Source organism: Bombyx mori, chromosome 18 (assembly GCF_030269925.1).
Source record: "Bombyx mori chromosome 18, ASM3026992v2".
Taxonomy (NCBI): domain Eukaryota; kingdom Metazoa; phylum Arthropoda; class Insecta; order Lepidoptera; family Bombycidae; genus Bombyx; species Bombyx mori.
This window is the reverse complement of record NC_085124.1, coordinates 313,181-338,542: the sequence shown is the minus strand read 5'-3', so window position 1 is coordinate 338,542 and position 25,362 is coordinate 313,181. Positions and strand designations below refer to the sequence as shown.

General features: G+C 44.9%; 1 protein-coding gene, 1 long non-coding RNA gene and 1 other non-coding gene across 3 annotated transcripts; 1 reads left to right on the top strand and 2 right to left on the bottom strand.

The window, feature by feature from the left end:
• Positions 1-354: 354 nt before the first annotated feature.
• LOC101740285 (collagenase) lies at positions 355-25,023 on the bottom strand. Its single transcript, XM_004927634.4, has 6 exons — positions 24,956-25,023; positions 7,486-7,747; positions 4,182-4,449; positions 3,999-4,088; positions 3,693-3,889; positions 355-519 (listed from the first exon to the last, which is right to left on the bottom strand). Exons 2-6 carry the CDS (start codon positions 7,726-7,728, stop codon positions 415-417), a joined length of 903 nt encoding a protein of 300 aa, XP_004927691.2. The 5' UTR covers positions 7,729-7,747; positions 24,956-25,023; the 3' UTR covers positions 355-414.
• Positions 18,996-19,081, bottom strand: Mir3336 (microRNA mir-3336). Its single transcript, NR_107615.1, is given in 1 exon segment — positions 18,996-19,081. It is a non-coding gene; the product is annotated as a microRNA mir-3336 (primary transcript).
• LOC134200533 (uncharacterized) lies at positions 21,283-25,361 on the top strand. Its single transcript, XR_009975494.1, has 2 exons — positions 21,283-24,882; positions 25,179-25,361. It is a non-coding gene; the product is annotated as an uncharacterized LOC134200533 (long non-coding RNA).
• Position 25,362: the final 1 nt, after the last annotated feature.

Sequence of the window (25,362 nt, the reverse complement as noted above, 5' to 3'; positions counted from 1 at the left end):
TTAGCGGTAGTAGATGCATGAAGCAGCTGCCCTTGAGCTGTTAAGTCTCACCCTCGCTTGTAGGTCATTCGAGGTGCTCATTTCGGTAAAGTTACTCGACTAACAGGACCGAGACGGTGCCTAGGCGATCGAAGATCTTGAACTCACTCAATAGAACTAGCAAACCTACCTGCTGCTAAGGAACTTCCTACAAATTTAAGTTAACATTCACGCTATCGAGTAGCCCGATCGAGAAAACAAAAGGAATACACTCCGAGCACACTGCCGTGAATCCACACTGTTTAACTTTTTATTGAGTACTTATTCAAGTTTCCCAAAGAGGATGAGATTGAGGAATACGAAAATAAAGAAAGGTTTCTTGTAAATGAAATTATTTTATTATTAATGAATCATTCAGCATTCGTCAGTCGTCATTTAAATTCTAGCCCGGATCCAGGAGTTAAAGGATGTGACTCTGGCGAAACCGGAAGGGAAGCCTCTTTGGCAGCCTCTGTCTGATACGAACGATGTGATACCGATCTGGAAAGTACAAGAAACAAATGGTAAATGTAGTGAGTCATAAAAGGCTATCCTAATAAATAAACAAATAAATAAACAGATAATATATAGGCAACCAGTTTTTTTTTTTTTTTTTTTTTTTTTTTATTGCCTTTGTAGGCAGACGGGCATACGGCCCACCTGATGGTGAGTGGTTACCGTCGCCCATGGACTTCAGCAATGCCAGGGGCAGAGCCAAGCCGCTGCCTACCGCTTAATACTCTCCACAAGCCTCGTTTGAAGAAGGACATGTCATAGCGCTCGGGAAACACCGTGGAGGGGAGCTCATTCCATAGCCGGATGGTACGTGGCAAAAAAGATCTCTGGAAACGCACTGTGGATGACCGCAGTGGCTCCAGGTAGTATGGATGAACTCTACTCCGGTGGCGGGCGGTGCGATGGTAAAAACGAGATGCTGGTATCATCTCGAACAATTCCTCAGAGCACTCCCCATGGAACATACGGTACAAAATACAGAGGGAACCGAAGTCCCTCCGCAGACCCAGAGGCTCCAAACGATCCGAGAGAATGGGATTATCGACAATCCGAACGGCCCTCCTCTGTATGGAGTCAAATGGAAGAAGCTGGTATTTGGGAGCCCCAGCCCAGAGATGGGAGCAGTACTCCATGCGAGGCCGGACTTGTGCTTTATAAAGCAAAAGTCTTTGTCCAGGCGTGAAGTACCGCTTCGCTCTGTTGAGGACTCCCAGCATTTTGGACGCCAACTTGGCTTTGCCTTCCAAATGACTCCGAAACTGGACATCGCTCGAAATGTCGACCCCAAGTATCCCGATACTCTCGGAAGGTTGCAGGGATACTCCTTGGAATTGCGGCGCCATGACAAAGGGGTCCTTCTTCGCAGTGAACGCGCAAACTTGTGTCTTTATCGGGTTGAATTGAACCAAGTTCAATTCACCCCATTCGGAGACTCGCCCCAGAGAGTTCTCCACTTCAGACACAAGTTTTGATCGTCTCTCTTGCACCACGCTCCGAGAGAGACTCTGATGGCCGATATATCGCGCATCCCCCGTGCTGTCATCTGCATAGCAATGCATGCCATCAATAGACAGCATGTCATTGATATACAGGATGAAAAGCGTGGGGGAGAGCACCGAACCTTGTGGAACGCCAGCGTTAATGGTCATGGTATCAGAACAGTCACCGTCTACAACGACCGTGATGCTCCGCCCATCCAAAAAGCTAGCGATCCACTTGCAGAGACCCTCGGGGATTCCGTAAGATGGTAACTTCGATAGAAGTGCCCTATGCCAGACCCTGTCGAAGGCCTTCGCGATATCAAGGCTCACAGCAAGAGCCTCGCCCTTGCTTTCCAAGGCTTCAGCCCACCTGTGAGTAAGGTATACAAGAAGATCGCCAGCTGAGCGACCGTGACGGAAACCGTACTGTCGGTCACTGATCAGCTGGCGATCCTCCAGATACTTCAGGAGTTGTATATTAATTATTCGCTCCATCACCTTGGAAAGCAAGGAAGTTATCGCGATAGGCCTATAGCTCGATGGGTCCGACCGGTCACCCTTCTTGGGGATAGGGTGGACGTGGGCAGTCTTCCATGAAGACGGAACCCTGTTAGTGCAATAAGAGAGGCGATACAAACGCGTTAGCGCAGGCGTCAGCTCAGGGGCGCACGTTTTCAGAACCACTGCAGGGATGCCGTCTGGCCCGCTCGACTTATGGACGTCCAGGAGTCGGAGTTCCCGCCTGACTGCACACTGTGTAAAGCAGATCTCGGGCAGGGAACTATCACACCGGAGGATGTTCGGTGGTGTGGCACCCCCGTCGTCCACAGTCGAGTTCGAGGCGAAGAGTTTGACCAGAAGGTCAGCCTTCTCTTTCGCACTATGGGCCAGACTGTCATCGGACTTGCGTAGTGGTGGGAGACTAGACCTGCAAAAGTTTCCTTCTGCAGCTTTAGCGAGCGACCAAAAAGCACGGCTCCCAGAGGGATAGCTCTTCAGTCGCTCGCCAATTCTAGCAACGTGCTCCGACTTCGCCTTGGCAATAACCTTCTTGTAGGACCTGGAAGCGGCGTTATATTTCCGCCTTTCCTCTGAGATGTTAGGGTCCTGACGTCTCCTGGCATTATCCCATGCCACGTATGCGGACCGCTTGAGGTGTGCAGCATCCCTGCTGGCATTGTTATACCAGGGTCTGCTGCGACCCCCAACGGGCACTTCAGAGGAGGGAATAAACAATTCCATCCCCTGGAGCACCACGTCTTTAAGACGGTCCGCACAGACGTCAGGATCAGCAGAGGAAAAGCAGAACCGCCCCCATGGGTAGGATGCGTAAAATTCACGCAATCCATCCCAATCTGCTGACATATACCGCCAAACTCTTCGATACCCGGTCGTCGTTCGACGATCAGGACGAGAGAGTGGAACGGCAGCACGAATAAGGCAGTGATCAGACGATCCAAGCGGAGCGTCGACCACCACACTGTATCCGGCCGGATCTGTGGTCAGCAGAAGGTCCAACAAAGAAGGCTCGTGCCCCTCGATATCTGGGACACGGGTGGGCTGTGTCACCAGCTGGGAGAAGCCGTAGGCCAAGGCGAAATCGTAGGCAGTCCGACCCGGGAGGTCAGTGGTTCTGGACCCCAACCACTCTTGGTGGTGAGCGTTAAAGTCTCCAAGAACCACCACCTCCGCAGATGGGTACTGCTCAAGCACGCGGTTAGTCCCCTCTTGCACATGCTCAAATAGAGCTGAACCTGCATCACTGCTGTGGGACCTGTACAGGCACGCGTAGATTCGGCTACGGCCCCCGTGATCTACGCGCAGCCACAAGAGGGACAGGTCCCGTTGTTCGAGGCCCCGAAGACGGCGACAACAGACATCAGCCCGGACGAATACGCACACCCCGGCTTTACGCAGGAAGTTGTGCTCCAATACGTAGCCGGGGTATTCAAGGTATGAGGTATCATCCGGAGCAGATATCTGCGTCTCCGTTAAAAAAAGCAGGGCAGGCTGCGCCGTCTCAAGGTGGTGGTGTACGGCGTCAAGGTTGCTATGTAGGCCCCTGACATTGCTGAAATCCACATTAAATGTGGAATGGGGAGCCGCCTGTAAAACCCTTTTCTTTTTTTTCGACTTCATTAATTAAGCAGTAAAGTTAAACGAAACTAGTGTACTGACCAGCTGACGGCCTCCGCCGCTGCCGATGGTGAGAGGGCCGCCGGAGTCTCCGCTGCAGACGCTGCGACCGTTAGAGCCGTCAGCACAGAGAGTGGAGCCAATGATCACAGTGTTTCCAAACGTGCGGGCGCAGACGGCGTTGGTAATGACCTGGAGGCTGACTTGGCGTTTTTGTTGGTTGTTGGCTCCCGAAGCAGCTGGAATGGTTAATGAATTTTATCAGCACTTTCTCATCACCCAATATTTGTTTTATTCATTTGTGATATCCTATTGCTACCGGTAGCAGTAGAAATAATAAATACTAACCATCGGAGGTCCTCCCGAAGCCGGCAGCCCAGGCCCAAGTACCAGCAAAGTTGTTGCTTCCACTGGCTAGGTTGATGCGCTGGATGTTGTCTGTAATGAGGTGAAGTAGACAGAATCACATTACAGGTGTAGGAACTCTAAAATAATCAATAATTTAAACAAAGCATAAATAATGGTACTGACTGTTGAAGCCAACGTGGTTGTGGTTGATGACGGCGACGTCGTTGTTGAGGTTGTTCATGTTGTAGCTGCCGTGCATCTGGACATTGGAGGTGGTGACCCTGGTGCCTCCGGAGAAGATGTTAGCTGTGCCAAAAGCGAGGGTGATCTGACGACCCTGGGCGTTCCTGGTCCTCCAGCAGTGAGCCGCGGTCACGGAGCGGGTGTTGGTCAGTAAGGAAGCTCCGCAGACGGAAGTTCTGCCATTCGTCAGTGCGATCACAAGTCCAACCTATGATATGAGAAAAATAAGAAAAATCAAGTATTTTGATGCGAAACAACATGGTACATTTCAAGGGACAATATACAATCTAGTTTATCGTTGTTAGAGAAGTGCGCTAACGGCCGGAGCGTCCCAGCAGGAGGGTACACGTCGCCGACTCTCCTCTGAACTATATAAATAAATACTGACCGTAACGCAGTGAATGTGTTAACTGGTCCCGTACTAAGTTCGTAAAGAACTTGTATTACAGGTACCAGATAACGGAAATAAATGTAAGATTTTTATTATACACATCCACATATTTAATAAACATCTATAACCCTGGAAAAGACATTTCTATATTTATCATACAAATATCTTCCCTTGGCGGGATTCAAACCCGCGACCCCCTTGTGTACTGACCATGTCACTTACCACTACACCAGACGGCCGTTAAACTATCACAGTAATGGACAAGGCGATAGACACTTGGACACAGCCCACTGAGTATCTCGCCGGATCTTCTCAGTGGGACGCGATTCCGATCCGGTAATAGACTGTGAAGCACTGCTCTTGCTAGGACTGGTGTTAGTGAATTCTATCAGCTTAAGTCTGTGAGCTCACCCACCCGTCCGCGCGAAGTTGGAACAGCCCCTTAGGCTACCAGTGAAAAGGTATAAAAATAATAATAAGATAAAGAAGCCTTTATTAACAACCTAAATTCATATTTAGGTACATACTATTCATTTTTTTTCTTTGCATTTGACATCGGCTAAGGTTGTTTTGCTTTCGCATAGGCCTCCCCCAAATCCTGCCATAAGTTCCGGTCGTGGCATTTCCTCTTCCACGTAGAGCCTGCAACTGTTTTTATGTCGTCTACCCACCTTTGCAACGATCGTCTTCTTAATCTTTTCCCCTCTCGATGGTACCATTCAGTTACTAATTTAGCCCATTTTTCTGTTTTGCTTCTTAATAAATGACCTATCCATTTCCACTTTAATTTTTTAATTGTGTATGATACATCCGTTATTTTTGTTTTCATACGGATATCTTTTAATTTTATTTTATTCTTTCTTTTAGCATTTAAAATGCTTCTCTCCATACTATGTTGGCAATTGGCATGTCTGCAGTTTTGTTTATGTTCTTCTGAGTTAAAGCCCGGGTCTGACACCCATACGTCATAGTCGGAAGTATATTTGTATTAAATACTTTGCTTTTGAGTGGTAGTGGAATAGACCCGTTTTTTGTTATTACTTTAAGAGACCAGTATCGTTTCCAAGCTACAGTCACTCTGTTTTGAATTTCTTTAGACATGTCGCTGTTAGGAGATATGACCTGGCCAAGGTAGGTATATTCGTCTACATATTCAATGGAATTGTTGTTGATGTGTATTTTTTTTAATGCTTAGATGGATGGACGAGTTCACAGCCCACCTGGTGTTAAGTGGTTACTGGAGCCCATAGACATCTACAACGTAAATGCGCCACCCACCTCGAGATATAAGTTCTAAGGTCTCAGTATAGTTACAACAGCTATACCACCCTTCGAACTGAAACGCTTTGCTGCTTCACGGCGGAAATAGGCAGGGTGGTTGTAATAATTCGTTTGAGATACCGTCTTCACCAGGTGCTTCTTTATTTTTTTATTTTTTTATTATTTTTTTTATTGCCTTTGTAGGCAGACGGGCATACGGCCCACCTGATGGTGAGTGGTTACCGTCGCCCATGGACTTCAGCAATGCTAGGGGCAGAGCCAAACCGCTGCCTACCGCTTAATACTCTCCATAAGCCTCGTTTGAAGAAGGACATGTCATAGCGCTCGGGAAACTGCGCTGCGCTGGAGGGGAGCTCATTCCATAGCCAGATGGTACGCGGCAAAAAAGATCTCTGGAAACGCACTGTGGATGACCGCAGTGGCTCCAGGTAGTATGGATGAACTCTACTCCGGTGGCGGGCGGTGCGATGGTAAAAACGAGATGCTGGTATCATCTCGAACAATTCCTCAGAGCACTCCCCATGGAACATACGGTACAAAATACAGAGGGAACCGAAGTCCCTCCGCAGACCCAGAGGCTCCAAACGATCCGAGAGAATGGGATTATCGACAATCCGAACGGCCCTCCTCTGTATGGAGTCAAATGGAAGAAGCTGGTATTTGGGAGCCCCGGCCCAGAGATGGGAGCAGCACTCCATGCGAGGCCGGACTTGTGCTTTATAAAGCAAAAGTCTTTGTCCAGGCGTTAAGAACCGCTTCGCTCTGTTGAGGACTCCCAGCATTTTGGACGCCAACTTGGCTTTGCCTTCCAAATGACTCCGAAACTGGACATCGCTCGAAATGTCGACCCCAAGTATCCCGATACTCTCGGAAGGTTGCAGGGATACTCCTTGGAATTGCGGCGCCATGACAAAGGGGTCCTTCTTCGCAGTGAACGCGCAAACTTGTGTCTTTATCGGGTTGAATTGAACCAAGTTCAATTCACCCCATTCGGAGACTCGCCCCAGACACAAGTTTTGATCGTCTCTCATTCAGTTTTTTGTGATTCAATGGCTTTAACTATTTCGTTTTTCATGATTGGTGGGATTTCCTCTCCTTCATCTTTGTTATCAAGATATTTATCGTTCGTGTTGGTAGGATTTCATCGTCATACAGATCTTGATAAAATCGGGTTGCTATTTCCAATATTTCGGGACTTTTTGTTTTATATTTTTGATCTTTTTGATTTGTCATTCCTGGTATCCAGTTGGTATAATCCTGTATTTCCTTCCACGCATTTTTCATGCTTCCCGTGGATTCCACATGAAATATAATTGGTTCTTCTCTTATTTTGTGTCTATGCTTTCAAATAGATTCATTGATTCTTTTGCTTAGGTTAGATATTGCCTTTCTGCTTGTGGGTTTCTGCTGTCTCAAATTGTGGCTCTCTATAACTAGACTTCTAGCTAAATAATAGATAAATAATAATAATAATAATAATTAAATGGCTAATATGCTATGTTTCGATCAAAATTTGAATGAAAGTTTGAAATCGGTAGGATTAGTGCGTATTGGATAGCAGTGGGTACTTACAAGATGGGGGTGAGCACCAGCGTTGGCGGCAGAACCACCCACAATCCTGGTACCGTCGAAGTCAGCGGCTTCCTCGGCGCGTCTAAGACTCTCGGCCCGGGGGATACCGATCTTGTTGTGGTAGTCGAGTTCGATGGGCTCTTCTGCCACGACCACGGCCGCCAACGCCATCAGTACTGCTGCGAAGACCTTCATGGCTACTACCAGTTTAAAGGTTCCCTCGAGTAGAATGTTGTCAGTCATCACTTCGGTGTCTTTTATACTTGCAAAAATAGTATCTTATCTCAACAAAAGTATCATTTCAAAATTTAATTAATTTTACATGTAAATGATGATAAAATTAAATTTTTTTTTTTTTTTTTTTTTTTTATTGCTTGTATGTGTGGACGAGCTCACAGCCCACCTGGTGTTAAGTGGTTACTGGAGCCCATAGACATCTACAACGTAAATGCGCCACACACCTTGAGATATAGTTCTAAGGTCTCAGTATAGTTACAACGGCTGCCCCACCCTTCAAACCGAAACGCATTACTGCTTCACGGCAGAAATAGGCGGGGCGGTGGTACCCACCCGTGCGGACTCACAAGAGGTCCTACCACCAGTAATTACGCAAATTATAATTTTGCGGGTTTGATTTTTATTGCACGATGTTATTCCTTCACCGTTGAAGTCAATCGTGAACATTTGTTGAGTACGTATTTCATTAGAAAAATTGGTACCCGCCAGCGAGATTCGAACACCAGTGCATCGCTCGATACGAATGCACCGGACGTCTTATCCTTTAGGCCACGACGACTTCAAATTGCGAAAATAATCCCACTGCTCATCAAATCATCATAGATAATAAATTGACGAGACCTTGTTTGCGTCTGGGCGGGCCCGGCGTGTCGTGTGAATTAGCCGCCTGATCTAAGCATTAACGGCTCTTACCAAATGTTTCAAGATTTATTCATGATCCAGTTGTTAAAGTATGTTTATTGGGACACTAAGTTTATGTCTCTGTAAGTAGAGTGTCGGGCACCGCCGACCGGCTCCCGAGCGCCTGGGCAGGCGCTCGGCGTGGAAGCCTTCGGTGGAGGGAGACTGCGCTGTTCTTACTGTATTGGATTATGCTTTATAAGTGGCAACTTAAAGCAGCGTAAAATACAGATTGCGTCTCCTAGAACCCTAACACATCTAAACATCAATATAATTTATTATTAAATAGTTTACCAAAAGTGTTGACTGTTTCCTTTACGCATATTGCTCCATAGATTTGAAGGCGCTTTTTGACCCAAAAACACATATTAAAATAATATACTAGGTGGCCCGGTGTGAGCTTCCTATCACCTACATTTATTTTGTAGAAAATGTAGTCAAAGCTTAATACTGTTTTGATATATCTATACTATGAAGTGCAACATACTTATACACTTCATCAATTTAAACGCTTTCTGATACCTATACTATATTTTTTGTTTTTTTTTTGTGCGAAATATAAATACTTAAATAAATATTTACTAACAATCACGCCACGTTAACTGGTCCCGTGCTAAGTTCGTAAAGAACTTGTGTTACAGGTACCAGATAACGGAAATAAATGTAAGATTTTTATTATACACATCCTCCTCCTCGAGTCGTGTTCCTCATGTCTGAGGGTCGTGACCACCATCACCCATGAGCTTCAATCTTAGGATCTTTTTCCACTTTCCCTCTGTCCACGGCGTCATGCAGCGCGCTGTACACTGTACTGTCCAAAGCGGTGCGGATCTGATCGGACCAACGAGTATGGCTGCGGCCTCTAGATCTGTTGCCTTCAACTTTCCCTGTGATCATGTTTTTCCAGGATATCGCCGTCTTTCCTCGCAATGTGACCAAAATATTCGAGGATCCGCTTCAGACATACAGTAGACAGTCTGATTTTGATGCCCAGTTGCTTCAATATCGACACGTTAGTCCGGAAGGCTGTCCACGGAATTCTTAGCATGCGTCTCCAACACCACATTTCGAAAGTATCGATGCGCATTCGGTCTGCTGCTTTCAACGTCCATGTCTCAGCTCCATACAAGAAGATAGAGAAAACAAGAGTCCGCACCAGTCTGGTTTTAGTTTTCAGGCCTATCCCTCTATTCTTCCAGATCTTCTGTAGCTGAGACATCGCACTTTTAGCACGTCAGTTTCACATGAGCCTTTGTTGCTGATGCAGGGCCCGAGATACACGAATTCGTCTACAACCTCTAATCCAAGCGCCCCACTCAATCTTAGAACATTTGCACGATCCACCACCATTAATTTCGTTTTTGATCTATTTATGGAGAGGCCTAGGCTGTTGCTGATACGTTCCATTTTGCTGAAGAAGACATTTCAGATTCGTCTGCAGCTAGCAGGGTCGTGTCATCGGCATATCGGAGATTTGTAATATGAGCTCCACCAATGCGCACATCTCCCGACCAATCTTCACAAGTCTGCCGCAAGATGTACTCTCCATATGCATCAAAAAGTATAGGTGACAGTATGCAACCTTGCCGGACACCTTTTCCAAAACAGAACGGTTGGGACACAGCTTCATCGATTCTGACAACTCCCTGACTGTAGATATACAGGCTCTGTACCAGCACTATCAGATGATTGGGTACACCAGGAACATTCAATACCTTCCACAAGGAACTCCAGTTGACACAATCAAAAGCCTTGCTGTAGTCGATGAAACACATGATGAATGGAACGTTGTATTCGCGACCCTTCTCGATTAGCTGCCTCACGTTAAGATACAATACAAGACACACATACATATATTCAATATACATCCATAACCCGTGGAAAAGACATTTTATATTTATCATACAAATATCCTCCCTTGGCGGGATTCGAACCCGCGACCCCCTTGTGTAGTGACCATGTCACTTACCACTACACCAGACGGCCGTTGAATATAATGAAATATATAAAGATGATGGTTTTTAGAGTTTAGTTTAGTTTAATTTTTTTCAGCTGTAGATAGTAGTAGAAGCAAAGCCCTAGGTGACCATATCAAATGTTCTTCTATATCCGCCCGTAAAGCCTAAAAAATTGTGAGTAAATTTAAAGGCTGGTTTTAGATTCCCTAACTATGAACTATACTAATTATTTGAACAAATGTGTGTATTTTATACATTTAGATAGTGCAATAGTGCTTAGTTTGAGGAAAAATAAGTTAAAACGCCACAAAAATAAAAAAGTAAAAGAGCGTGTCTCTATTCATTAAAACGTAAGAAATTCGGTAGCAATCCACTTCTTCTTTACTGTAAAGCAGTAATGTGGTAGAAGAAGCAGAAGTTAAATCTATTATTCCATTAGAGAGCTCAAGCTAGGTGATCACATTCACGCCGCCGCCGCGCCGTATCGCCGTAATGTGTTTATCAACGATATTACATAACGTGCGTATTTTATCGCAAAAAAAAAAGTTTATATTTAAACTTTATTAACTTATAGCACTTTAATTACAGGATAAAATTAAACGACGCTGAAGACGGATGTACAGTCTTTGTAACAAATATAACATAATATATGTAGTATAGATTATAGATTATGATCAGCTCACAGATTTCGCCGAGTAAATAGGACCCGTGAAATATGCACTTATATGTATAGATAAGCTCAATGAACATTCTAAAGGAACCGGCTTTATTAAATTTGTGGTGAGTTGCTTTGAGATAAGTGAGTTGTTAATTTCAAGTGATACTTACATCCGAGAAGATAATTATAATAATACTAGCTGGCCCGGCAGACTTCGTAGTGCCTCAATCAATAAATAAAAGACCTAAACTTTTGTATAATATAAACTTAAAACAAACAAAAGGCCTTCTCGATTACAGCTCGTTAGCGCCCATCCTCCACGACAACGTCCCGATAGCGTATTCGAAAATTGTCAAAAATCTAGGTTTATACATCGACAGCCACCTCTCGTGGATTCATCACGTTTCCGAAGTAAGCAGAAAAACAGTTTACTCCTTTCAGTCTCTGAAACGCCTTCACAAATTCTTGCCTCTTCGCACTAAAATTTCTCTTGCCCAAACGCTTTGACTTCCTCTTCTCGATTATGCTGATATCTATTTTCTAGATGCTTCGGAATTGCTTTTAGATAAACTCGAACGCCTGCAGAATTTGTGAATCCGCTTCATTTTTGATCTCCGGATGAATGACCATGTGTCTTATTTCCGGGCTGAGCTGGGGTGGCTGCCGATTAGGCGACGTCGAGATTGCCACATTATCTCTTTTCTCTATTCTATTCTTCACAATCCCGATGCCCCTATCTATCTCCGTGAACGCTTTGAATATCTGATTCCTGACGGCAAAGTTAGTCGACAAGCCACTTCTCTTCTTTTAAAAACTCCCATACACAGCTCTAGTCGCTATAGTGACTCTTTCACAATACAAGCAGATACAGATACATTCGTGCTAGTTCCTCTCTAGAAGTTTTTAAGAGTCAAATGAAGAAACATTTCCTGTCACTTTAATTGTATTTAAGTTATTGTTTTATGTATGTTTATTTATTTGTATTTTTCATTTTATATTAGATATTTTTTAAAGCTTAGTTTAAAAGTAATCCTTTAATAGCTTTTATATTGTACACTATTTCCCTCTTATACATCGTATTTCTCTCTGCTAATGGTTTGCTGGAAGAAAACTCGTGAATGAGTTAAGTTCGCCTTTGTACATAGTATTTAGACATCCTTTAAATCTGTTTTCATTGTATTTTCTTTTAGTGTACAGTAAGTATAAATAAATAAATAAAAAATAAGGAATCCGTCCGACGGGGGACACATCAAAGGAAAAACAAATTTGTTATTTTTATTTAATTCCGAGCATTTTCATATTTATTTACCTTTTAAACCTTTTTTGGAGTTCCACAAATAATTCAAGACCAAAATTAGCCAAATAGGTCCAGCCGTTCTCCAGTATTAGCGAGACTAACGAACAGCAATTCATTTTTATATATACTTAGTCTGGCCATAAATACTGTTACAATTAAAAATGAACAAAATATTACATTTGAATTTGGAATCTGTCATTTTTATATGATTGCTCATTGAGTTTTCTCATTTTGGCGCCAATACATTGTACAATATTTTATTAACTTTTACTTTTATTAATTAAACGCATTGCTGCTTCACGGCAGAAATAGGCGGGGCGGTGGTACCTACCCGTGCGGACTCACAAGAGGTTCTACCACCAGTAATTACGCAAATTATAATTTTGCGGGTTTGATTTTTATTAGTTACACGATGTTATTCCTTCACCGTGGAAGTCAATCGTGAACATTTGTTGAGTACGTATTTCATTAAAAAAATTGGTACCCGCCAGCGAGATTCGAACACCAGTGCATCGCTCGATACGAATCCACCGGACGGACGTCTTATCCTTTAGGCCACGACGACTTTATAGTCGATCCCGCATAGGTTTGTGAGCGCTTTGAACAAATGGGATGTGAACTGACGACCCAAATCCGTGGTTACTCTTTCCGGAGAACCGAATCGTGAGATCCACATATCATAAAAAGCTTTTGCCACCGTTTCAGCCGTGATATCGTATAGTGGCATTACCTCTGGCCATCTTGTGAACCTGTCTACTGCTGTAAGACAGTACTTGTAGTCATTCGAAGACGGTAGCGGTCCAATCAAATCAATGTGTACGTGGCTGAAACGTGATTGCGGTAACTGGAAATCACCCAGCGGAGATGAAATATGCCTGTGGATCTTCGATTTCTGACAGGCTTCGCAGGCCCGAGTCCAAGTGCGACAATCCCATCGAGCTGAAGGCCAAATAAACCTACTCATTACCATCTTGGTTGTCGCTTTCGTACCAGGGTGACTCATGGTATGAATTGAGTTGAAGACCTGCCGACTCAACTCCTTTGTTATAAAAGGACGAGGCCTCGACAGAGTGACGTCACAGTATAAAGTAACGTTCGTTCCAGGTATAGGTATCTGTTCCATCTTTAACGAAGAAGATGAGCGCTTTGAGAGGAGTTCCTGGAGCTCGTTGTCATTCTCCTGTGAACGAGCAAGCTGTTGTAAGTCCGGTGGCGATGATACGGCTTCAATGCGCGTCAAAGTGTCCGCAGGTATATTATCCTTCCGCGATATAAACCTTATGTCTGTGGTGAATTGAGACATGAAATCGAGGTGGTTAAACTGTCTGGGCGAGCACTTCTGGCTATTCTGATAAAAGGTGTATGTGATGGGTTTATGATCCGTATAAATGACGAAGTGTCTGCCTTCAACCATAAAACGGAAATGTTTAACGCCCTCGTATATAGCGAGCAACTCTCGGTCATAGGCGCTGTACAGCTGCTGAGCTTTTTTAAGTTTCTTCGAGAAGAAGGCGAGTGGTTGCCATTGTCCTTCCACTGACTGCTGTAGCACCGCGCCCAAGGCAGAATTTGAGGCATCTGTCACGAGAGCGAGCGGCGCGTTCATGGCTGGGTGAGCGAGGAGAGTACTTCTAGCTATACTTGCTTTACAGGTGTTGAAAGCTTCGAGAAGTTCCGGCGTCCAGGTAAGTGGGTGTGATCCTTTGACCTTTGATCCCGACAGCATGCCATGGAGAGGTGCTTGAGCCGCAGCAGCGTTTGGAATGAAACGCCGATAGAAGTTTAACATTCCAAAGAATCTACGTAAACTGCTAACGGTTTTTGGAGAAGAAAATTCCTTTATAATGGCTACCTTGTCTTCCAATGGGCGTGTACCATCTGCAGAAATGTGGAATCCGAGAAAATCCATCTCGCTTTGGCCGAACTTGCACTTTCCTTCGTTGATAACGAGGCCATAGTCTTGCAGGCACTTGAAAACTTTTTCCAGGTGTTTCAGGTGTTCCAGGTGCAATGAGCCCTCCTCTGTTTGTGACAGAAAAAGATCTGGCCGTCCACGTAGTGTTCGTACAAAAAAGGTGGTCAAAGCAGTAAGGGAAAGAATTCGAAGAAATCCTGTCCGAAAGCAAAAAATTTTATCTCGGGAGATGAAGATAGCACCTAGAACCATGTCGCGTATTTTAAAAGATGACTTAGGACTTGCAGCCTTTAAGAGACGTACTGGTAATTTCTTAACTGATAATTTAAAACAGAATAGGGTGGTAAAATCGAAACAACTACTGAAGCGGTACGCAAAGGGAGGTCATAGAAAAATTTTGTTTACGGATGAGAATTTTTTTACAGTTGAGCAGCATTTTAACAAACAAAACCGTATTTATGCTCAAAGCTCTAAGGAAGTTTCCCAATTAGTCGACAGAGTGCAACGTGGACACTATCCGACTTCAGTGATGGTTTGGAGGGGTATTAGCTATGAACGAGTGACTGAGCCATACTTTTGTGAAAAAGGTATCAAAACATTGGCACAAGTGTATCAAGATACCATTCTTGAGAAGGTAGTGAAACCTTAACAACACCATGTCCAATAATCAAGAATGGTCCTTCCAGCATGACTCGGCGCCAGGTCATAAAGCTCGGTCTACGCAGTCTTGGTTGGAAATGAACGTTTCGGACTTCATCAGAGCTGAAGACTGGCCGTCGTCTAGTCCCGATCTTAATTCGCTGGATTATGATTTATAGTCAGTTTTAGAGCCAGCTTTAGAGTCAGCTGCGCCATGTGCGAGTGAAACAAATGTACTAGACAATATCGAGGCGGCCACAGTTCAGAGCGGCGCGCCCGGCGGCGTCGGTGGACGCATTGAGGCATCGCGCGACCGAAACAAACCATTTTGTTTTTACCGCGCGTTGAGCTAATAAAATATAATGGATGTGGAACAATTCATTAGTGAAATACTGAGTAGACCAGAAATATGGATGTCAAAACATCCACATCATAAATATAGGCATGTTATAAAAAAAATGTGGGACGAAATAAAACAATTTTCTAGTACTAATGGTTCCATAGATACTCTTGGATAGGTTTATTGAAATAAAATTTGAAATTTGAATTGATTTCGTATTCTAGATGCTTGAACCGTTGCTCGATTATTCCGTCTTGATATGCGTACGCTATTGTGAATATTGGAGTCTCCAAACTGGGAAAAAAACTGCTGCATCTCTGTCTCCATCTCTTTCTCTTAAGGCACGAAACCTTTTAATCAAAGTCGCGTGCTTTTTGTTTGCCTTTACACTTTTCGTAAAAATACGAAATTTATTAGTTAGTATACCAAACGCATACTGAATTGTGACACTTGCCCGGGATAATGTTTTGTCGAAAATTATTTGGTCCACATTTAAACCACCCGGTGGATATGGGCGCATCAAATAATTTTTAAGAGGATAGGCTTCATCGCCAGTTAACACGTATGGTAAATTGAGATTTGAACCTGGTAATCTCTGTGAAGGTTGAATCTATTTTCTATTAATAATCTATTTATAGGGATAGTTCTTATATTCCTAATATAATAATAAATAGTGTGAAATCCGCCAAGTTCTCTCCTTTTCCAACTGGGTGCGCTCCTATTCTTGATTGAATAATATCTTCAGCTAAGAACGCACTTATTTTAAGGTAATATCGTGCCACTTTTGATAGGGACATTTGATAGGGCTTTCTAAATACGTGCACCTCTGACGCCGCCGCCGTCGCAACTAGTCTAGCTGTGGCATACCCCCGCAAATAGCGCCGCCAGTAGCTGTGGCCAGGCCCTTATGCGAGTATGGTATTCGCTCACGCGGCCCGTACACATATAGACACCCTCCAATCCCTACAATCCCGCTTTTGCAGGTTAGCCGTCGGAGCTCCGTGGTTCGTGAGGAACGTTGACCTACACGACGATCTGGGCCTCGAATCAGTCCAGAAATACATGAAGTCAGCGTCGGAACGGTACTTCGATAAGTCTATGCGTCATGATAATCACCTTATCGTTGCCGCCGCTGACTACTCCCCGAATCCTGATCATGCAGGAGCCAGTCACCGTCGACGCCCTAGACACGTCCTTACGGACCCATCAGATACAATAAGTCTTGCATTAGATACCTTCAGCTCTAACACTAGGAGCAGGCTGAGGAACCCCGGTAACCGTACTCGTCGGACTCGACAAAGAGGTCGACGTGCAACCTGACCCATGCATCAGCTCGCTGAGTTTCTCGCCGGATCTTCTCAGCTGCTAGCAAATCTCACCCCTCCTGGCTGAGCCTTTGCTCGCCCACCTGTCCTGGTGAAACTGGAAAGGCCTCCGGGCCACCAGTAATCTTTCAATAATAAAAAAAAAAGAAAAAAAAAATCTATTGATAACTGGCCTATTCTATTGATATTCTATTGATAACTGAAATATAATGATGATGACCGAACGAGCAGAAAAAATTAAAGCTAAAATTGATAGCACTAAGCCAAAAGTGAAAGAAATTGACTAGGGTCAATACGTTTTAGTATAAGAACCCTTCCGGTTAGGAACCAAAGTAAGTCAAAAGTTCGGGGAGCTACGAGATGAGAGCTACGAGAGGAAGGTCCTTCCTAATGACCGTTACGAGGTCAAGAAAATCACAGAGCGTGGAGCCAAAAGTAGCCCATGAAAATTACGAGCAGCTCCAGACTATGGAAAACAGAATGAGATTGCCGTGTCGGCGTATGAGTTTCCATTAGATGAGATTAATGAGATAAAATTTTTGGAATGAAGCTTCTCTTTGTGTGCCTAACTTTGAACACCACCGTAGAGGCTTGGTTGTTGCAATATTAGTAATGGCGTGTAGGCCTAAGTTTGAACACCAGCGTGTAGACTTGGTTGTTGCAATATTAGTAATTGCGTGTAGGCCTAAGTTTGAACACCAGCGTGGAGGCTTGGTTGTTTCAATATTGTTGATGGCGTGTAGGCCTAACTTTGAACACCAGCGTGGAGGCTTGGTTGTTACAATGTATGGTGTCGATACCTAACTTAACTACCACTACCAAAGCTCAAGTAACTGATCATTACGGGACTAATGCCGCAGAGACGCGTCAATTGCAGAATGGCCGTGTCGGCGCGCGGCTTAGATCACAGAGCGCATCCGCACCCTTTGTCGGCGAGGGCCGCCGGCACACTTGCAACGTTCGCGGCGGGCGCCTTGGATCACACACCGCAGCGGCACCCTATGATGGCGCGGGTCGCCGGCACACTTGTTGACTATAAAAAGAGCTGCTGTATTATGTACAATCCTTAGCTCATTCTCGATCACGACTCGGTCATGTGCGGACGTGCTTTCCGATCCGTCGCTCGCTTGCGATCTGCGTCTCGGAACTCACAGTTGTGCGCGACAGTATAGGAATACCCATACCAACTGTGTTTTTCAAGGCAAAAAGGATCGCTACGATCAGGCTTTCTGTGGCACTCTCACAGGCTAGGGATCTTCCCAAACCCTCTCTTACCCCCGCTGATTGCCGTTTTCACGGCATAGGCACTCCCCCCCTGCTCCTTGCTGTCTTTACAGCACAGGGGGGTTCTCCCAAACCAGGGGACTCGCCTTTCGGCGAGTTGAACAAAAGTCCCGGGGCCGCCCCCCGCCGGGCGAAAATCACGTGAAAATGGACGAAAAAATTTTCATCGAGTTCATTCGGGAAAAATATCCGTCAATCGCGCCCGAATTCGAAGCCTATAGGGGCTCATTTGGCAAATATTCTCCCTCCGCATCTCTCGCCGCCATCGCAAAACATGCCTCGCGTACCCCTACGCCGGACCGTGTTCAAGCGTACGTACGCACGCCGCCGCCGTAGCGTCTAACGCCCCCGCCCCCGCTACCCCCGCGCCCGCGTCAATCACGTCAGTTTCGTCCGTCGCGACCTCAATAGCGTCTAGTTCAGGCTCCGATATCGAATCGGAGATGGACTTCGAGTCCGCGACTAGCCCTCAACCCGGAACCTCCAAACTGTAACGCGCGGTAAAAAGCGTACTCGCGTCGTGGAGTCCCGGAGCTCCATGACGAAGCAAACTAAGTCCGCGACCGTCTCCCGTCCGCAGGTAGTCGTGACGCTGGAGTTGGACTCCGCCCGCCGCGTAACCCCACCGCCGCGCCCAAAACCCGCACCCGCGCCCAAAATAGTTGTCCAGCCCCCGCTGATACTCCAGGAAAAGTCAGCGTGGAATCGCGTATCCCAGGCCCTTCAAGCCAACAAAATTCGTTATACCAGGATTCAGATTAAGGTTGCAACGCCGGGCGACTATAGGGCTCTCTCTGCTTACCTCCAAAAGGAGAACATAGGTTATCACACCTATGCTCTTCAGGAGGATCGCGAACTCCGCGTAGTGATATGCGGAGTCCCCAAGGAACTCGATATAGACTACGTAAAGGAGGATCTGATTGGTCAGTCCCTCCCAATAGTTAGTGTGCACCGGATGCACAGCGGACGCGGCAGAGAGCCGTACAATATGATTCTCGTCGCGCTAGAATCAACCCCGGAGGCAAAGAAAATAATTTCATGTCTCAAAACGATATGCGGCCTCTCCGGGGTCACCATCGAAGCCCCCCATAAACGTGGTACTCCCGGGCAGTGCCACAGGTGCCAGGTCTATGGCCACTCAGCGCGTAATTGCCACGCGCGCCCCCGCTGCGTGAAATGCCTCGGCGATCACGCAACCACAGAATGTTCGCGTGTTAAGGACGCGACGGAACCCCCAAGCTGTGTCCTATGCCTTAAGCAAGGGCACCCGGCAAACTACCGCGGATGTCCTAGGGCTCCGCGTAAACGCCCAAACCACCCAGCCCCTCGAACCGTCGACCCAAAGACTTCGGCGTCTTCAGTGCCGAAACCAGCCTTCGTAGCGGCTGCGGTTCCCACCGTCTTGGCGTGGAAAAAACCGCTGCCGTATACGAAGGAGGGAACACAAAACGTACCCCAGCCCCCGCCTGCGACACGTCCCGCGCCCCAACCTCTGCTCGCATCTCGCCCCGCGCCCGCGTACCGCCCCCCGCAACCCTCAGCCGTCAACGACTTCGCGCTCGTGCGCGACTCCGTCACCGCGGTAAACTTTGACCTTCTGCGATCGTTCGCAGATGCTATCCGTAGGTAGGTAGCCCCCGAACAGCGGCTTGCGGCCGCTATCGATCACATGGACGTCTATGAGTCCGTATCCCGTACGCTTTAAATCTTTACCGGTTATCAATGGCGCGAAACGGTAGAGAAAAACCTTACTCCCTTAAGTTGGCATTCTACAATGCTAACGGACTCGCGCGGCAACGCGATCAAATATACGAATTCCTCCGCGACAATCTAATAGATATTCTGTTAGTGCAGGAGATCTGCCTGAAGCCCTCGCGTCGTGACCCGAAAGTCGCGAATTACGTCATGGTTAGGAATAACAGATTCACCGCCTACAAAGACGGGACTGTCATTTACTATAGGCGGGCCCTGCACTGTGTCCCTATCGATACTCCCTCGCTCTTACATATCGAGGCGTCAGTGTGCCGTATCTCGCTGAGGGGACATCAACCGATCGTCATCGCATCCGTTTACCTCCCCCCCCGACAAGACCCTCCTGAGCAGTGACATTGAGACACTGTTTGGCATGGGAGACTCTGTCATCCTGGCAGGCGATTTAAATTGCCACCACACTAGGTGGAACTGCCATCGTACTAACTTAAGCGGTAGGCGTCTCGACGCGTTTATAGACGACCTCACCTTCGAAGTAGTCGGCCCCCCAACTCCAACATGTTATCCGTATAACATCGCGCTCCGTCCGAGCACTATAGACCTGGCACTACTTAGGAACGTAACTCTGCGCTTGCGTTCCATCGAAGCACTGTCAGAGCTCGACTCAGACCACCGACCTGTCGTTATGCAGCTCGGTCGCCCCCACAACCCAGTTACAGTTACGAGGACCATTAGGAACGCGGCAATGCGGGCCTACGATCGTCTTCCCACGCATTCAAACCGGATTCGGATGCATCGTCTACAGCGGGAAGTCAGTTGTGGCCGCAGGAAACTACATACCCGATCATGTAGACCGAATGGTAAACAGTCGACGTCGCCCAAAGCACGTCATTACTGATCCTCCCGATCCATTAACGGTGCTTTTAGGCACCACAAGCACCGGTCACCTTCCTCGTCGAACCCGTCGCTTGCGACGAAGGGCTAGACGAGCGAATTAACCCATAGACACAGCCCACTGAGTTTCTCGCCGGATCTTCTCAGTGGGTCGCGTTTCCGATCCGGTGGTAGATTCTGCGAAGCACTGCTCTTGCTAGGGTCAGTGCTAGCAACACTCCGGTTTGAGCCCCGGGGGGTAGCAAGGGGGCGTGTAAATAGCCCTCCTGCGGCGGGAGCATATAAAGCGGGGTTGTAGAAAAGCGTGTAAATAGCCGTCCTAAGCGGTATGTGACAAATATTTGTCACTTATAATTAGCGGAGCGGTAAAACTATATAGCGGTAAACAAAAGCTAGTCATTAAACTAAAGATATAAATTAAATACACATAAGCGAGCGGGCGGGCGAATGATTACACGGAAGCAGCAATAAAATGGCAATAAATTAAAAGAACTAGCACTCATCTGTAGACCTTGCCAGTGACTGTCGTGCGGGCGTCGGCGATGGAAGCATGCGGGCGGCGGGAGGGGGGCGTAGCTCACGTAGCTTTTCGTAAGCACAAGCACTACGGTACATGTGCCCCCATCTAGGCAGCTAGCGGTGAAGCGTTATCGATCGGGAGCTAACACCACGCTTTGGATTAAATTACGCTCGCGGTAATTAGTAACTGACAAACTCCAAAGGTGGCACCATCCCAATAATTCATTACGCATCCTTTTACTACATTCGCGCGCAACCATCCTTCCCGCCTTGAAAGTTCGCAGGACTTTCAACAAATATATAAAGATACTAAGATAGGAAGCATTTAGTCGTCGTGGCCTAAAGGATAAGACGTCCGGTGCATTCGTATCGAGCGATGCACTGGTGTTCGAATCTCGCTGGCGGGTACCAATTTTTCTAATGAAATACGTACTCAACATATGTTCACGATTGACTTCCACGGTGAAGGAATAACATCGTGCAATAAAAATCAAACCCGCAAAATTCTAATTTGCGTAATTACTGGTGGTAGGACCTCTTGTGAGTCCGCGCGGGTTGGTACCACCACCCTGCCTATTTCTGCCGTGAAGCAGTAATGCGTTTCGGTTTGAAGGGTGGGGCAGCCGTTGTAACTATACTTGAGACCTTAGAACTTGTATCTCAAGGTGGGTGGCGCATTTACGTTGTGGATGTCTATGGGCTCCGGTAACCACTTAACACCAGGTGGGCTGTGAGCTCGTCCACCCATCAAAGCAATAAAAAAAAAAACATGACCAAAATATTTAGCTCGAATAATAGCTTTCTCAGCAGTATTTAAATTGGATGCGGTTACAAACTTGTTTCGCGGTAATTTTCTTATAAATCGAAGTACATAAACAACACAGCGAAGAAGTTTTGACCATGACGAAATTCTCAACCCAAGTTGATATATTGGGGAATCTTCGACAACAGTTAAAGTGGTAAGTGTTACAGATTTTTTTCATTTAAGGTATGTCACTTCCAGATTTACAAGGTACAAAAGGTTCAATATGCCATTGTGAAAAAGGATAGCAGGCCCAAGAAGGGCCCTGCCACCAAAGCGAGTTATTAATAATTTGTGACGGTAAAAGACCTCGTGATACACAATCGCTAGAATTTTCCTTACCATTAATATGAAAAAAGCGGTCAGGTGATAAATTCTCTTGAATTTGAGCGATGCGGTTTCCTACAAATATTGACCATCTGCGGGGAAGATTTAATCCAAGAAAGAGCAATTGTAGAATCTGAGAAAGCGTATATAGCGGTGATAGGATGTAAAGAATTATAAGCGTTATAAATAAGTTTAACTAATTTTGACAAAACAAGAGCGGCACAAAGCTCAAGGCGAGCTAATGTAGTTATCTTAACCGGAGAAACCTTTGATTTTGAGCACAATAATCTTAAAGTAATATCTCCTGTGGGATCTGTAATGTGTACATAAACAACGCAACCGTAAGCGTTCAAGCTTGCATCACAAAATGCAACAATATCTACTTCACAGTCTTTGGAAACTCCAATATGGCGCGCTATTGCTATAGTTGAAAGCAATGGAAGCTCTTTCACAAGTGAAGAGTAGCGGTAAATAATTGTATCTGGAGGTGTATCATCCCAGTCTATTTTAGAATTCCAGAGTTCCTTAATTAGCAATTTAGCGAACAATATAACTGGAGCAACTAAACCAAGCACGTCGAACAAGCGTGCGACTAAAGATAATATTGTTCTCTTAGTGCACTTTTCATTAGTGTTTGAGCTCGTCATAAAAAATGAGTCATTAGCGGGAAGCCATGCAAGGCCTAAAACTTTCATGGTATTATTAGCATCATCAGAGAAGCTTACAGAAGAGCGGTGCGTTTCTGGAAGGCTATTAAGAAAGTCAGTGGAGTTACTTGCCCATTTTGTTAAATTAAAACCTCCTGATTTAAAGAGTGAAATTAGTTGTTTCGATAGTTAATTGATAGCTGAAATATCTTCGTGTAGGGATGTGACGAGATCATCCATATATAATTGAGACTCAGCTACACTAGCGGCTTCTGGATAACGATAACATTCATCTGATACTAATTGACGTATAGTACGCATTGCTAAATAAGGTGATGACTTTAAACCAAAGGACAGACAGTTAAAAGCTAAAATGCGAAGTTTATCATTTTTAAAGCGGTACAATATTTTTAAATATTTATGGTGGTCTGTGGTCACCCTAATGCGTAAGTATATTTTTTCCACATCAGCGCACAACGCCACAGCAAAAGCAAAAATAAGTCTGCCTGTAAATTTGGACCAGTATGCAAGACGTCATTAAGTGACAGTCCACTAGATGTTTTAGCACTAGCATCGAGAACTACACGTAGTTTAGTGGTAGTCTTGCTTGGGCGGATAACTGCATGGTATGGCGGTATAAAATAACCATTATCGGTTTCCTTAGCGGTGTCGTTAATTTCAGTTAAATAACCTTTACTAGTGTAATCCTGTATAACGATATCGTAATCATCGCGGAGTGAGGGTAATTGAACAAACTTACGTTCGAGCGAAAGAAAACGGCGGTGAGCAACAGTATAAGACTTGCCAAGGTCAGCGGGATTTCTACTAAATGGTAACTCAACCGTATATCGGCCATCATTATCGCGGGTAATTGTAGAAATATATTTGTTTTCACACTCGGCTTCCTCAGGGCTAAGATGACGATCATGAGGAATCTCCTCTAATTCCCAAAATTTATGTAAAAATGACTCAAGGTCTTTAGGCGTTATAGATGAGAAAGTTTTATGTAAAGTGAAGGTAGAATGAATTTTATTATTTACAAAAGCGGGTGGATTATCAATATAAACTGTACTAGATAGTCACAAAGAGGTATTATTAGGTATCATTTATAACAGAAAAATTATCATATTGCGGTTTCATAATGCCGGTGTAACTCACATCAGGTACGTCACCCATAAGAACATAAAAGAAGGTTGTTTCTACGGCAGGTGGCGCTAGTGAAGCAGTATCTATACGATTACCTAAGTATATATATGGAAATAACTGAGCACCTAACACCATATCAATCACACCTGGAACGTTCCAATTTGAATCGGCAAGCGGTAAATTACGTATATGATTCATATTTGAGGAATTTATAAAATAAGCGGGTAATTTATCTGTAATACAGTCTACTACTAAAGCGTGAATATAATATTTATTAGGAGAAAATCTAGATTCAATATTTAAATAAACATATCCGTGAATCGGGCGAGCGGTTAATCCAATACCTCTAATATAAGAATTATTTAAAGGTGTAATCGGTAATTTAAGTAATTTACAACAATTTACAGTTATTAAATTATTTTGTGAACCATTATCTATTAAAGATCTAACTATTTTACATCCCCCTTCCCCTTTATTCGAGTGAGCGTATATTTGAGCGGTTGATAATAAAATATTACTATTCGATTTTATTTCCGAACTGTGAGTTAACGTGGTAGCGGTCGTATTATTTTGTTGTTGTATCGTTTTCTTAGAGTGTGAACAAGTATTCGAAGCGGCATCATTATTATCGTAACACTGAACAACTGGTTGAGATTGAACCTGGGACCGACCGTAATCGGACCGCGCGGCATCACTCGGAATTCCATGTACCTGCGACCGACTGACCTGCCTGTCCATATCAGCGTAGTCATTCGATTGACTGGGTACGCTTTTACTATTTCGATTCGCCCGTTTATTACCAAAACACTTCGATCAACAATAGTAACTAGATTTCGGGTCGGTGCATAAAATCTGTCTCGTCAAATAACAGCGCACTTGAAATGTGAGCTCTTATTTTGTTTAGTTCACTTCAAACACAGCCAATGTCAACCCGTCTCACAATACCGCAGTGTGTATTCAAAAGTTGCAAAAATAAGGCCCGAAAAAGCAATTTAACGGCCGGAGTATCTTACTTTCGGTAAGTACATGAAGTATAAACTATATTGTAAGCTTTAAACTTATAAATAATATTAAATTTTGAACAAAATTACCGATTTTTAACCACCGCTACAAATGTTGGCCAAGGCTCGGCCAACACATGGACAAACTATTACTTAACAGAACAGTAAATGCATGGAGTAGATTTGTGTTGTAATAATTTTTTAAAATTTGTTAGCAGCACTTCAAAATTAGTTGGTTAAAATTGGTTAATGCTGCTTTTGTGTCTGTTTGTTGGACTCTCATTAGATACTTAGCTTTCCATTTTTATTTTAGCTTTCCTAGCAATCACGTGTGCAGAATGGATCTCGATTGTCGCCAGAGAAACAAGAGATGACTTTTATAAGCCAGCTAAGAACTCCGCTTATTGACACTGGACATCTTTGCCTTCCGTGCTCACGGCTACTGAAATGTGGCCGAAACATTGTAATAAAAATACCACGCTTGAAACCGTTTAAAC